The sequence below is a fragment of the Mustela putorius genome, unplaced genomic scaffold, assembly GCF_011764305.1.
Source record: "Mustela putorius furo isolate JIRA1106 unplaced genomic scaffold, ASM1176430v1.1 tig00003896_pilon_pilon_pilon, whole genome shotgun sequence".
Classification (NCBI taxonomy): Eukaryota; Metazoa; Chordata; class Mammalia; order Carnivora; family Mustelidae; genus Mustela; species Mustela putorius.
In genome coordinates this window covers 10663706-10679264 of record NW_025422045.1, presented here as the reverse complement: position 1 = coordinate 10679264, position 15559 = coordinate 10663706, and the positions used below count along the sequence as shown (strand labels likewise).

General features: G+C 41.6%; 1 protein-coding gene across 13 annotated transcripts in view; it reads right to left on the bottom strand.

Moving 5' to 3' along the window:
• The window catches only part of IQCH (IQ motif containing H), a 191616-nt gene that overhangs the window by 172166 nt on the left and 3891 nt on the right, over positions 1–15559 (bottom strand). For 9 of the 13 annotated variants that reach the window (XM_004758619.3, XM_013059473.2, XM_045067601.1 and 6 more), the window contains exons 2-4: positions 10738–10860; positions 9219–9313; positions 1326–1443 (exon numbers count right to left, since the gene is read on the bottom strand). In XM_004758619.3, coding sequence (XP_004758676.1) covers positions 1326–1443; positions 9219–9313; positions 10738–10860 — 336 coding nt within the window. Of the gene's footprint in view, positions 1–1325; positions 1444–9218; positions 9314–10737; positions 10861–15559 lie in introns of those variants that run through there. The other 4 variants (XM_045067603.1, XM_013059475.2, XM_045067600.1 and 1 more) reach the window with 3 other exon arrangements.

Genomic DNA, 15559 nt, shown 5'->3' with positions numbered 1-15559 from the left:
GGGACCTGGCATCATTCGTCCCCGTGTGCCTCCGACAGTGTTTGGCACTGACAGTGCCAAAACACTCCATAGACAGTGGCCGAGCAGACTCGGGGTATGAAGGGCAGTGTGGGAGGTAGGAGCGCGCTGCTCTTGGCTCCACCACCTCCCGGTCGTGGAGCCGACACTGACTGACTGCACAGGGGAGCGGGCATCGTGGTTTCATTTCTTCATTCAACAAACCTTTATCGAGAGTCCCCAGGCAACATAAGGCAGTGAACAGACTGACATGGCTCCCACCCTCATTAAACTTCTATTCTACTGGGAGAACAGACATTTTAAAAAAAAAATGTAGTTACAGATCTTGTCAGGTGTGATCGAAGAAAAATACGGCTAACACCGTTCAAATAAGGGCACTGTGTGATGGTTGTACGACTTGGTGAATATACGAAAATCCACTCAAGTCCACTTAAAAAGAGTGAATTTGATGGTCTATTAATTATACCCCAACAAATCTATTATCTGAAAAGAGGTACTGCAGTGGTTATCCCTGTGTTTCTGGTTACGTGGTCCTGCCTCTGACATTGACTAGCTGCGTAACTCCTGGACAATTTCTCTCACATTTCTGTCCCTTGGCTTCTTCATCAGTGAAATGAAAACAATAATAGCATGCCGTCTCGGATCCTTCTGAAGGTGGATCCAGTTAGTGTTCCTGAAGCACTGACAGGAGATGAGCTGTTCCCACTTCTGGGGAGTTGGGGTGGGAACAGGAATCCAATTGCAAGAACACCCAGCAGGTACAATCAGTAACCTCTTGAGCTCTAGCCCTTGCCCCCTGGAAACTTCCCTTGGAGGGCTCTGTTCAGAAATTCTAGCTTTGCCCAGTGGCAGCAGTATAGCCGTTGGTTTATCTGAAGCGTGATTATTGCTAATTTAAAAATGCGAAGGCACTGTAGCTTGGTGTATTTTGCTTTCTGAAGAAAGCTCTTGTGTGGTAGACACTCACAGTGTCATGAACATATCTGAAAAAACAGTGGCATGTTCTCTCATTTCGAACACAAAGTAAATTTCCTGCCTTAACTCTGGAAAGTTTTTTTTTTATTCCTAAAACAGCTTTATTGAGACATAATTCACATACCTTAAATTTACCCTTCTAAAGTGTACATTCAGTGGTGTTCAGTAGAGCCACGGAGTTGGGCAATCATCGCCACTCTCAAATTCCAGAACATTTCACCATCCCAAAAAGACACTTGAGATGCCTCAGATGTCCTTTCCCAACCGCCCTTCCCCCCAGTCTCCCCAATCACTCATCCCCTTTCTGTCTTTATGGATGTCTCTGTTCCTACCTTTATTCTTGGAAAGGCACGTGGAAATGTACTGTGCTGTCTTTGGGGTTGCCAAAGTCTACCCTCAGATTCTAGAGGGAAAATAAATGATTTCTGATCAATTACAGTTGGAAGCAACCTAAGTTTAAGAAAAGAAAGAAAAAGAAAATTTAAAATCGAATTTATCTTCACAACTATACAAATTGGTAATTTTAAAACAATGCTTCCTAGTTAATTTGGATTTTACAGGAAATATTCCATTATTAATTACAGTGAACTAGACTGACTTTAGCATTTTTACCACTAGAAACTTGCACTTGTTTTGTTAAGCATAAGAACTTGAATCTGATAATGACCACTATTGCATGTAAAAAAGGTCTATCTCTGGCTGAGGTTTTATGACCCACAACTGACCAGATTACTACACTATAAAACATTCTTGGGAGGAAAAAAATACAACATGCTGTGTTTTGTTTTGTAAAGCCAAATCACAGATTAGCCAATGTTAAAGAAGTTCAAAATGCTGGTCTCTAAGCATTTAGCACTTGTAGTCTTTAAACTTCTGCTATTTTTATAGAACTGCCAAGACTTAAGGATCAAAGTCTGGTTAAAGGTCTTCCTTATTAAGCAGTGGGCAGCTCCACGGGCGAGCAGCACAAAAACAAAATAAGATTATAAGAATGACTGTGTGTGGAATGTAGGTCTTAAAACTTTTCATCGGAAAGCAAATCCCTGTTTTTTAAAATGGTCAACATAATTAAGATCAGTTAAACTCAACCACAGTGACTCAATCTCTTGACTCTACTGTGATGCCCACATCTGTGAAATTATCATGAAAAAGCAGTTTGTGGGCTCCTGGTTTCACTTCAACATGTAAAGAGCTTGGAAGGTATCGGGAGGATGGCAGTGATTTAAAAACAAACAAACAAACAAAAAAGCTGAACAAACTGAAAAGCAATTCTTCTTAGATCAATCAGAGAATCAAGGTTACAGGGAAAACTATTTCCCTAAAAACTGGAGAGACAGACAGAGTCAGACAGACACACAGACCTGGATAAAGCTCCAGAGAGGATGGCTATCGCTGACGCTGGTATTGGCAAGAACAGTTAGCCTCCACTTACCAGATTGCCAGAGGCGCAGTGTGCCTTAGCTTGAGCATTGTAAGTCCTGAGGGGCCAAGGCTTGGCGGGGCGGAGGGAGGCCTACTTTGCTGAGTTTTACCTCTACGAGCCCCACCATGTTGTTGCTAGGAGGCCTGAAGAAAATCCCTTCCTGCCTCTAGCAGTGGGGAGGGAGAAGAAACCGGTTCAAACTACTCGCAGAGAATTCTGTTCTTTGTTCTGTTCTCTGTATTAAAGGCCAGCTCCTGGGTTGCCTGGGTGGCTCAGTGGGTTAAAGCCTCTGCCTTCGGCTCAGGTTGTGATCTCAGGGTCCTGGGATTGAGTCCTACATTGGGCTCTCTGCTCAGTGGGGAGCTTGCTTCCTCCTCTCTCTTTCTCTGCCTGCCTCTCTGCCTACTTGTGATCTCTGTCTGTCAAATAAATAAATAAGATCTTTTAAAAAAAAATAGCAAAGGCCAGCTCTCAAGGAAAATTATCCTCTGACCTGAGGAAGGGCAATTAGCTACTATCTAACTCCAGCCCCTTCCAGTCTTCCTGTCTCACCTATGAGGTGGGATAACCAAGAATAACTTGTGACGGCAACTGTCTGGAGATTTTCCTGGGGGCACAGACCCACAGGAAGATGGGCGGCCTGATCAAGGAGTGGTGAGTGCTTCTCCCAGCACACTTCATCTACAGGCGTCTGTATATCCTAGGAGTACAACTGCTAAATTTTAAAAATGACAATTTTCAGAAGCTTCTCGCACCCCTTGAAAAATTGCCTTTAAGGACTTCAGGGCAACTGATCCCTTCAGTAGTAGAACCAAAGCAATCGCATCCCACTGCCGCCTCATCCGCCCTGAGTGTGAGGGTGGTATAAATGATCTGGCTGTGCTAATCCAAAAAGAAACAATAGTAATATATTGCTTACTTTGCATTTCCCTGACTTCCCTGTGAGAGTAAATATATTTCACACATTTGCTGCTTATCTGTATTTCTGTCTCTCTTATATGTAAGTTGTTTTTGTATTTTGTATTGGCAGGAGCTCTTCTTTTTTCTTTCTTTTTTTTTTTTTAAGATTTTATTTGTTTATTTGACAGGCAGAGATCACAAGTAGGCAGAGAGGCAGGTGGAGGGAGGGGCAGGGGAGACAAACTCCCTGCTGAGCAGAGAGCCCGAAGCAGGGCTTGATCCCAGGACCCTGAGATCATGACCTGAGCTGAAGGCAGAGGCTTAACCCACTGAGCCACCCAGGGATCCCTCTTAATTTTTTTTTTTTTTAAAGAATATTAGCAATTTTTGTGTCCTATCTGCAGCACATGTTTTCCCAGTTTGTTTTTCATTTTATGCTGCTTTTTTTTTTTTAATTATTTTTTGTTTAAAAAAATTTCAAACCCACGGAGAAATGGAAAGAACAGTTAGCTCCCCCTTACCCTTCCCACAGACCACTGAGTGTTCCTGTCTTGTTCCCGGTGCTCTCTCTCTCCCTGTGACTAGGTTGTAGTCACAGTCTACCCAGGTGGGATTCATGTACCACGGTGTGACTGCCCACAACAGATGCGCTCCGGGGTGTCTCATCAACTGAGGAAAATGGACCTTGTGATGGCCATTCACAAAGCAGTACAAACCTCTTTTTTCCCCCTCTCACTGATGCTCACTGCGATCTATTTGCTTTGCGCTTGCTTCCCTTCTCAAGCCCTCACACAACAGAATACACAATGAAGATTTCCACGGGTTCTGATCTTGTGGGTATAGAAGGTAGTCACCCTCCCAGTGTCACTGACAAAATGCGGTCGTTAAGAGCAGCGTTGAGTCCTTATCACCGGAGCAATAAAAATCTGTGAAAGCCAACCACACGAGAGGAAGAACCACACTTTGACATGGAAGTATCACCGTCAAAGTGGGATAGTAGTGGAACCTCTTTTGAAAACAATACAAAAGCTCTTTGAGCTCTTTGGAGCAAATAGGCCACTCTTGAGAATGTCCTCGTCCTTTTTTCTGCACACCGGCTGGGGAAATCTTGCATCTGCTGGCATCCATTGTTACCCACTTTGTGTCCTTCCTGGGTTTTATTTCTACTGGACAAAATAACCAGGTTTTCCCTTCTTGCTGGAAAGAAAATCATCTTCTGTGAAAACGAGGCAGCCATGGCGTGGGAGACCGCTTGATCGCAGACAGGGGACTGGCCTTGAGTCTGGGCCTCACCACCAACAACCAGGGTGACCTGGGCTTGCTGGGATCCTTAGTATGCACATCTTCAAAAGGAAAGGATAAAAAACTTGTGCCTCATAGGGTAGCACAAAATCCTTTGCAAACTGTTAAGTGTTAGGAAGCTATTGGCGACAATGATGAAAATCACAGTAACGATGAAAATGAAGATGATGGTGATTGTATCTGGTCGGTTCTAAATTATGTTTTAAGGTATACCCAGGGACGGTCGTCCTTTGGAATGAACTCTCATGATTTCCTGGGTTTCCATGGATGGGATGAAGCCCCAGGTGTCTGAACAGTGTTGATTCTCCATCACTCATAGCAACTGTGCTTGATGTCAAAGGAGCAACAGGGATCTGCAGTCCCTATTACGGCACCCCTCTCAGATGGAGCTGCTACTCTGGACTCCTGGGCCTCTGACACACCCTACAGCACACTCACAGTTTAAGCAGACAATGGCAGTCCCACCGGCCTGTGGGCCAGTTCCCACTTCTGGCTCATTCCTAGTGCGGAAGGTTTACTCCAACCCTTCACAGCAATGGGGTAGCTGAATTTCGAGGAACAGGCTTTTGATCATATAGAGGGAGACCCTCTACGTGGCCAAAAGAATACTGATTCCAGGGAGTTATGCTTGTCCTGGGGATTCCAAGCGCAAATTATCTGCATTAGAAATAACCAGGAGTCTTCGTTAAAATACCAATTCCAGGACCATCTGGGAGCCAGCAAAAAAGGATCTGGAAACCAAAGTTTAAGAACCATTGTTCTAGACCTGTGGTCCCTCAAATAGGATGCCCACATCTCAGCGATCCGTAAGAGAATGCCATTGGTTATATAGGGAGAGTATAAGAACTTCTGTTTACACCAGATAAGAAATATGTAAAATAAGAAATAGAAATAAGAAATTACTTGGTGCTACTATATAATATTCAGCTTGTTCCTGGATCCCTCATGTGGTTATGTCCCCTGCGGTTCTGGAGGCCTCCTGGGAGTGGAGACTCCAACAAAGGCACAAACAGCGGAGGTCTGTGTGATGTGTTTTTACAGCGTTAGAATGTTCTGGAGTTTACTTGTGGAGTGTGTGTATGGATTCTATTAATTAATTTTCAATCGAGCCTGAGAAAATGGACAGGTTCCTGCAAAATTTTTAAAACAGACTGTATTTTGAAGTCAATGAAAACGGACATCAGTGAAAAATAAGAAAATACCAGAAGAGACACTTACTCATAGCCTGAGCTTTTCTTCAGCCTACTAGAAAGCAAAAATGATGATAAACAAATTAAACTCATGAAACGTCTGCCAAATCTCCACCCCCAACCACCAACTTAAAAATTATCCAGAAGACTGACTGAACTCCAGACTCCCGTTCAACCAACATCCATGCTGAAGCCCCACAAAGTGCAGAGTCTGTTTCAGGCCATGAGCTACAGCCAATATACAGCCATCACGACTGACAAGATAAAGGAACCAGAACATTATAATAAATAACTTTTTTTAGCAAAAGAAAATTTTGTGCTGTTAATAAAGTAAAATATTTTGAACTGTTTCATCTTGTCTCATTATTTAAATGGTCTTTTGTTGGTATACTTTATAATGTATTCACTCCCTAGGATAAGTATAAAATTTGTAAGTAAATACATGTGATGGACGCATGCTCCATTTTTTAAACAAGTGGCCATGTGGGATAAAAGGCCAGGTCCCGCTTGTTCCAGCTCAAGACTCTGATAAGCTAAGTCTCCTCCTCCGGCCTCCTGAGCAGTGTTGCGATAAGCAACCTGTTCCTCAGTGAGTGTCTGGGCATCAATAATGAAAAGCCACCTTCTTACTTGGGTATTCGGAGAACTTTAGTCATGGAACCTCAGAAGAAAAATACAATGAATTGGCCAGTACCACTGCCCTCAGGCATAAGAACCTGAAGGAATTCTGGGTTCTGCAAACAGTTTTGCATAGAAAACTCCCACCAGAACATAGACTCTGATGCCAAGTCTATTCATGATAGTCTCTTGGGAACCCCTGCAAGTTCAGAGTCCGGTGGGACTAACGACCCGGGAAAACTCTGGTCACAGACAACAATCCCTGATCTCCTGGCTCTGCTGTTTTCCATTTCCGTCTCCTGCTGCTGCTTCTCTTCCTTCCTGAGCTACTCCCTGTGACTCCCACTCAGACTCCCAGGACTTGCCTGCTCACTTTAAAGACCTAGTTTGGATTTTTCTCCAGTTTTCGACCTGGCTCCTATCATTTCATTTCATTTCCAAGTTGCTTGGGCTACTTCAGCAGCACACACCCACAGCCAGGACAGAAATACTCCTTGTCAGGCTTTACAAATGTGCCAGGCTCCCATCTTCCTGCCGGGAGGACCCGCGATCATACTATTGTCTTGCATAGGAGGGAAAGGATCCAAGGACTACTTCTGGGAGCCAGCTCCATAGCCCAATTAATGGTGAAGTCTTCTTTCACTCTTCCAGACCCTATAAGGGGCAAGGACAGTCCTTGGCAAGGGAGAAGAAGTGTAGAAGAAAGGCCTTTGCCGGAACCTTTCTGCTTTGTTCTCTGTGGCTGTAATTGCTACATAGTTCTCTCTTTTCAGCTATCATAACTTGGGCAGCCCAGACTCTCTGTTCTTTGTCAGGATGGAAGAACAAAGAGAAAGCCAGAGACAGGACAGAACTTCATCAGAGTTCACGACCGTCAGCCATCTCTTCTCTGGTTTGCTTTCCCAGACCTCTCAATTCTGAGGCTTTCCTGCTTGATGCTGCTTGTATGTTCAGTCTTTGGCCATAGCCCACCCCAGATTGTCGACTGCCATCTACAAAGGCCTCACACCTTGCCTGTCGGGTTCCCTTGATTTCAAACTAAGAGCCAATCAACATAAGTTGGGAAACTGACCTCCAATATTTTCTTCACCAAGAATCCCTTCCATTATTTTCCTTACAGATTCCTTGTTTTAAAAGATTATGAATATTAACCGATTTTCAGTTCTTTTTCTTTCTTTTAAAGCTTTTATTTATCGGAGAGAGAGAGCAAGCGAGCACAAGCAGGGGGAATGGCAGACAGATGCAGAGGGAGAAGCAGACTTCCTGCTGAAGAGGGAGCTCGATGTGGGGCTCGATCCCAGGACCCTGGGATCATGAACTGAGCCAAAGGCAGACGCTTAATGACTGAGCTACCCAGGTGTCCCTCCAGATCATTTTTTAATTCCCAGATTAAAAAATTAAAGATATAAATGATGAAAAACTAGACAGATGAGGGAAAGGTTGCCTCTATAGGGGATGATGGATGCCTGAGGCACTCCTTTATGTGGGGGAAAGAGGGACAGATGTCCTCAAGGCTCTGCTCTCCACTACTGAATGTTGGAACTTGGTTAGGTCTATAGATTTCCATGTTTCCTTGTGTACTATTTCTGTAATGACCTCGCAATCTGATACTACTCACTTATGCTTAGTATATATTTACAATGCAAATAGGGCTATACGGTTTTTAAGCCTAGCACAACCTTACACTACATATACTCAAGTTCAGGAGGTCAACTTGTAAGAGGTTCCAAAGCAAGGCAAGGCAATTTCTCTCTAACTCAAGCCTAATTTTAATAAATCATCTCTTAGGATGTATTTTTTTTAAAGATTTTTTTAAAAGATTTTATTCATTTATTTATTTGACAGAGAGAAATCACAAGTAGATGGAGAGGCAGGAAGAGAGAGAGGGACGCAGGCTCCCCGCTGAGCAGAGAGCCCGACGCGGGACTCGATCCCAGGACCCTGGGATCATGACCTGAGCCGAAGGCAGTGGCTTAACCCACTGAGCCACCCAGGCGCCCCCATCTCTTAGGATGTATTACATTATGAATATTTCAAGCAAGTTTTATTATTTTTGGTTTGTTTACTCTGGATACCCAAATCATCTTTATAATAAAGCACATAAAACATGTTAAAAAGTGTAAAGAAAGTACCATATGATCTTAATAGCATAAAATGGGTTTGCATTAAAATATTTCCTTTATGACAATTATCATATGATCTCTCTGATATGAGGAAAACTTGAGAAGCAGGGCGGGGGTTGGTAGTGGGTAGAGAAGGAAAAAAATGAAACAAGATGGGATTGGGAGAGAGACAAACCATAAGAGACTCTTAATCTCACAAAACAAACTGTGGGTTGCTGGGGGGAGAGGGAGATGGGGTGGCTGGGTGATGGACAATGGGGAAGGTATGTGCTATGGTGAGTGCTGTGAAGTGTGTAAGTCTGATGATTCGCAGACCTGTACCTCTGGGACAAGTAATAGATTATATATTAATAAAAATAATTTAAAAATATTTCCTTTAGGTGTTGAATTTTGGATACCTTTTACTAAAAAAAATTGTAACACCAAAACTAGGACCCTGAAGTAATTGATACGGTGTCAAGTATTAGAAGGCAAGAAGAGTAACCCGGAATAAACATCATCCAAGTTCAAATTCTGCCAATAACTTCTTATACAAAACTGCTGAAATTTGTAGCATAGATATGAACAAAGCCAAGAAGATTCTGTCTTTACCGCCACCTGACCTGAGTGGGAAAAGTTAATTTTTTTTATTGTACTTATTTAGGACTCCAAAATGGCTATTTTACTTACCACTTGGAAGCATGAGGAGAATATAAATTATCACCATCAACAGGCGTTGTTAACACATGATGGTTTACGACATTTAAATACTTCTCGATGTGAATCTGTTATAGGAAAGTTAAAGTTTAGGCCATTATAGTGGACTTAAGATACTCAGCTAATTTACTTTATTTCATTAGGGTAATGCTTTGAATTGTGTAATTAAGTTAAAAGACACAAGATGCTATGCGTTTATTGTGTGCCTAAGGTATCATTGGGCATCTCGAGGCTAAATGACTTTATCCCAAAAAACATAATAAACAATTGAGACTCAGAGCTTGACTGACCTGTAGCACTCTTCACAAATTAAACGATGCGCAACCATCAGTAAATCACTTAGCCAGGTAAGCTTACTAGGCAGGACAGATATGGAGTAATAGGGATTTCAAGGAAGCATCTGGGGCGAGAATCTGGCCCTTAGGTAACAGATTATTCAAAATGGCCAACCCAAAGACTCCAGCTGAGTGCAGCCCTCTCACCGTCAAGTTATATAGGACAATGGTGTGCCAGTTCGATGAGGCAACAAAACACACCACATCTCTCACAGCCTGAGGAGCTGGGCTATGAAGCTCACAATGTGGGAGAGTGGAAGTCTCAGGCCAGAGCAGAGACAGTGACAGTGCAAGGTCTCAAAGATGGAGATGGTCCTTATTTGGATACATGTGCTATAGATCCTTGTTTCTTTCTTTCTTTCTTTTTTTTTTTTTTAAGATTTATTTATTTATTTGAGAGAGTGAGTGACCAGAGGGAGACGGGTGAAGGGAGAGGGAGAGAGAGAATCCCAAGCAGACTCCCCACTGAGCATGGAGCCCAGTGCGGGGCTCGAACTCACGACCCTGAGATCATCACTGGAGCTGAAATCAAGAATCCGACACTTAACTGACTGAGTCACCCAGGTGCCCTTAGATCCTTGTTTTATAAGTGAATATTATCCTGGTCTGAAGACTGGATTCTCCTCTGCCCTTCAACCCATCTATAATGATTAAGTCCCATGTGTCCTTTATCTCGCCCTTCCAAAATTGGTACATCTCTTTAGCTTTATCTACTGGATTATATTACAAAATGACTAATCTCAAAATACGTAAGCTAGTTAGGAAAAATAAACTCTTTTTCATTAGAATCCCGGTGGATCTGATAGCAACTCTCTGCAATGTATTGCTTTGAATCCTTTTTTGTTGGGAATATTGTTAGACTAATGGTTATTTTAAAAATTCTTAATGCTTTTTATCAAACCACATGTTAGGGGTTGTCACTGCAGAATCTTATATTCCCAACACCTTAAATTCTTTGTGGAATGTGATAGGATGAAAACTGATCAGTTAATAATCGTAACTTTAATAAAAGGGACAGAATGAGAAAGCTGCTGACCAACTGAAGCCCATCTCTGTTACAGAATTATACAGGGTCCTATGAGAACAACATTCCTTTTCTTCTGGAGGAATCTTTGTCTCCTTCCAGCACTTTGTTTACTATCTAAAGCTCTACTCACTCTTAGTCCCATTTCAGTCCTTTTGATGGCGGTTTCAAGATTCTGAATGTTTAGAGCTTCTCCTTTTTCCTCCAGTGGGAAATTTGTTAATTTCTCTTTTAACTGATAAAGGTCTTCATGGACCTGTAGGTATAAAAAATATAAAATATTGAAAGAATACATACAGAATTCACCTGAAACAGTGATTTATTTTAAGATTTGTAATTTGCTTGCATGTCTAGAGACAACCTAGATTTTAGGATGTTCATCGGAAAGGACTGTCTTCATGATTCTAAGATATTCTTTATTAGAATGTTGCATTATTATCTTTCAGATTTCAAGAAACTAAGCTTTCATACAGTTTTACTCCTTTTCCTTCCCCTCATTAGAAACAAATCCTGGGTGGCTCAGTGGGTTAAGCCTCTGCCTTTGGCTCAGGTCATGATCTCAGGATCCTGGGATCAAGCCCCGCATCGGGCTCTCTTCTCAGCAGGGAACCTGCTTCCGCCTCTCCCTGTGCCTGCCTCTCTGCCTCCTTGTGATCTCTCTCTCTCTGTCAAATAAATAATAAAATCTTAAAAAAAAAGAAAAAGAAAAAGAAACAAACAAACAAATCCAAGAACTACAATTCAAATTGCTTCAGCTCCATAGCTGGTAAGAAGTATGAGCTGATAGGAAGTTTGCATCAAATTCGGATGTCTACTTAATGGTTAAGAGGTAAGAAAACAGGAAAGTTCTAGCAATCAGAGGTTTTAGTGAAAGCAAAGCCTTTCAGGGGTGCCTCGGTGGCTCAGTCTGTTAAACATCTGACTCTTGGTTTTGGCTCAGGTCGTGATCTCACAGTTGTGAGATCAAGTTCCCTACAGGGCTCTGTGCTCAGCATGGCATCTGCTGAAATTTCTCTCTCTTCCTCTCTCTCTGCCCCTCCCTGTGCATGCGCACTCTCGCGCGCTCTCTCTCTCAAAGCAAGCAAGCAAGCAAGCAGAGCCTTTCAAAAGGGAGTTGTAAATAGGTTGACAGGGCCCTTTGGTTTTCCATTCTGGCTGGATCTTCCCCACGTACTGCTCTTGAAGAAGCAGCTCTGTAGGTGTGTGGCCTTGATTCCGTTTTACGTAGTCAGAAATGGAAATGATCGGTGAAGAGAAAGCAGCGTGCATTATCACTTCAACGTTTTCCTCCAATCTGTATTCTCTTTGGAAATGATGAACGTCTCTCTAATGTCAATCACCCTCCCAGGAAATTGGGTGCTATGAGATTAGACATCACAAGATTCTCTGCATTCATATCAGAAACCAAATTTCAATAGATAAATACAGATGGCACCAATTATTGTATGGGTTGCTGCCACAAGAAAAACATTTTGTTATGCAAATTTATGAACCCAACACCTGTTTCATCAATAGTCACACCAATAACTATCTGCAGACTGGGTTGCTAAAGGCATTTTGAAACAGTTACCTTTCCTCTCTTAGCATAACTGGACACACAAACGTTGACCCGGCCTGTGTTATCGATTACTTTGGAAAATTCCCATGAAGCCAAGTATTCAAAAGATCAGAATTTGCATCTTTTCACTGATGGGCATCACAGTCTGGTAGACACATCTGGTCATTTGTGCTCTGCACAAATTGTCATGGAAAGCCTTCAGGGCTCACAGATTGAAATCAGAACACACCTACTGTTTGCTTATAGGCACTAAGGATGAAGATGTATTTCTTTCCATTGTTTGGTCCAAGTTACTGCTACAAGCTGATTTACCATCTATTGTCTAAAGGCATTTGCAAAGTACAAAGAGGTGGTTCAAGGCAAGGCCCACTTTCCAGACCCACATTTCTTGGTTCTTCCTTAGAATGCACTACATTTCCTTCTTGTAGCTCTATTATTTGTGGTATTTGTAACTTCACATATCATTCTGTATTTATGCCTGTCAACAGCTGGGGGAAGTGAAACTGTCCTGGATTATTTATCATGGAACCAAAGGGCTGCTTTCTTTATCTGCCCTGTGTGGGCAATTACACTTCTACCCAGAGTCATGAGATAGTATGTAACAAGTCTAGTACATAGTGAGGGCCCAGTAAAAGGCAAATGGACATAATTCCTTGCTCTATCGATGGTCACATGATGTCCACACATGTCATCACATATTCTCTGATTTCTTTACCACGAAAAAAAAAAAAAGAGTTATTCTACCTCATTAAATTGTTGAGTAAAAATAAGGCAATATGTGTGTGTGGAACTGAATCAATGTAGGCTTTGGAACCAGGCGATATGAACTCGAATCCTATTTCCTCCTTTACAGAGCCTGACACATTTACTTAGGGTTTGAGAGACTTTGGTGCTTTCTTGAAAGGGGGCTAAACAGCTACCTGTTGGAATAGTGGCCAAAATAAAATGAGTTCAAGTGCAGAGAGAATTTCATACAGGGCCAGCCACGTAGGAGTGCACTGAACAAATGTTAATGCTCTTCCTCTGAACTGTCAAGCGCAGTGAAACTCCTTGCTCATAACTGGCACTTAATAAATGTTCATTGATTTGATTTGCTCTCTTTCTCTTCCTCAAGAGTTTTTCATTTTCTTGCCAGATATTTTCTTCTCCCCTCTGTTTGTGTAGTAATTACAATAGAGACAAATACTGTAGGAAATGTGTCACCAGACTTGGGTAGGAACAAAGATAAAGTTCTAAATCTCTGTTCTTTCTTCAAGTGGATCCTGTCTACCATATTGAAATGTTACGTGTTCCCCATTATCTCTATGACTATCAAATGCATTGCTTTCCATAGATTTCCTACTTGGAGGACAGTGTGGGGACAAGGCTGCTTAATGAGAGGGCTTTGAAAGATTTAATGCAGTGAAGATTTGCTCTAGAATTTAGAAGTCTAGCCATGCAACCAGATTCCATGTTGTCAAAAGCAGTTCCATAATTGTATTTTATCCATCTCTGTTAAAGATAGAGTTTGGCTGACTCATTCTCATCACACTTTGCCCACTTGCGCGCCTTCATTTTTTTATATGCTCCTGGCAAACCAGATGGAGGAGTAGATAAGAAAGATAGCAATGATACCAAGCAGTTGATTAGTTCCAATATTGCCAAAGTTGGTGTTAACATAAAACGGTTGGATTTCGGAAACAGGATTTCCAATAATAATTAAAAAGCTAATTTTGGTTGCAACTAGATTATCTTTGTTGCACAAACACTTGTTTAAGAGTTGGGTCAAGTAAGCATTTTAAAAGATGTAATAAAAAGATATCACATGATCATTAATGAAGTCGAAACAGAAAGCTTGTAAGAGTTATCAATAAAAGAAAGCACCAAGGAAACCTCCTGGACACACAACCCTACTTCTTCAACACTGTTTTACAAACAGGCCATGACCTGTTTTTCTCTCCTCTTGGGCAAGTTACTTCAGCTCTTTGCACCTTAGTTTCTTCTTCTGTAAACTGGGGCTAAATATGACACCTGCCTAGCAGAGTTACTGCAGAGTGTTTCACTGTCAATAAAGTGGACTACTGTTCCATTTATAACTGATTATCATCACTATAGTTAGAACCCCACTGTTCTGATCAGTTGAGGAAAGATCCACCTGAAACCATAAAAGTTTTGAATGACAGAATTAAAAGTGAAAAAAGTTAAATAGTTAACAAAAGGCTGCCTAATAGAACTCTGTGTGGAGATAGCAATCACGTGTCCTGAATAAAAAATGAAAACATGGGCACTGGGATGAGATCAGACAGTGGGAAAGAATATTCAATGTTTGTATGTCCTAGGAAATCCAGAAATACAAAGCGCATGTTTTCATAACAAGTCACACAATGAGTTTATAATTAGAACGCTGACTATCTGTATTTAAAGATTTTTTTCTCAAGTATTTTAGATATTTTATCAAAATATTTTTTTATCAATTTGTATCACCTATTGTGCTTTCTAAATAATAGTGTGTGTTAGTGCAGCTCCCTTCAGTTTTAAAGGGGATGTACATTCCTGGAGAATGAATTAATGAGGGGATCATTATCCAGTCGTTCAGGATCAATGGACCTAATTCTGTGCTAGGTAAAATGGGATCTCCGAAAGATCCAGGTGTAGCAGGGAAACGAGGCATACCTCATTTGCCCTATGGCATCACCCATGAAGTTTTAGTTAAGAATGGAGTATGCCTGGTTAAAAAGACAGGCTAAAATTAATTTTTTCCTTATTTTCCAGTAAAAAGCAGGCTCCACTTAAAAAGACTTAGAAATGAACAGAAAACTAAGTAATATTAAAAGGCAAGAGACCAGATCTAATAACAACTCACATCTATTGAGTGTTACACATTATATGTTACCCAATATTTTAACCCTTACAAGACTCCTATGGGGGACTTCATATTATCATCTTTATTTTTACTTGAGGGAATCCAAGGTTTAAAGTGGTTAAGTGGGCGCCTGGGTGGCTCAGTGGGTTAAGCCGCTGCCTTCGGCTCAGGTCATGATCTCAGGGTCCTGGGATCGAGGCCCGCATTGGGCTCTCTGCTCAGCAGGGAGCCTGCTTCCCTCTCTCTCTCTCTGCCTGCCTCTCCATCTACTTGTGATTTCTCTCTGTCAAATAAATAAATAAAATCTTAAAAAAAAAAAAAATAAAGTGGTTAAGTACCCTGTGCCAGGTAAGTTAGCTGGTTAACTGGTGGAACTCTTCAAATCCCGGCAGTCTGAATCCAAAGCCTTCATGCCTAACCATTAACCAGTATGTGCATAATATCTACAAATATACAAACATGTATTTATAATTATACAAAGCTAAAGGTTGGTGAAAATTCAGTGGAAAAGGCAGGATTTAGATATTGAGAGGAGCAAAAGGGCCAAGGGAAGAT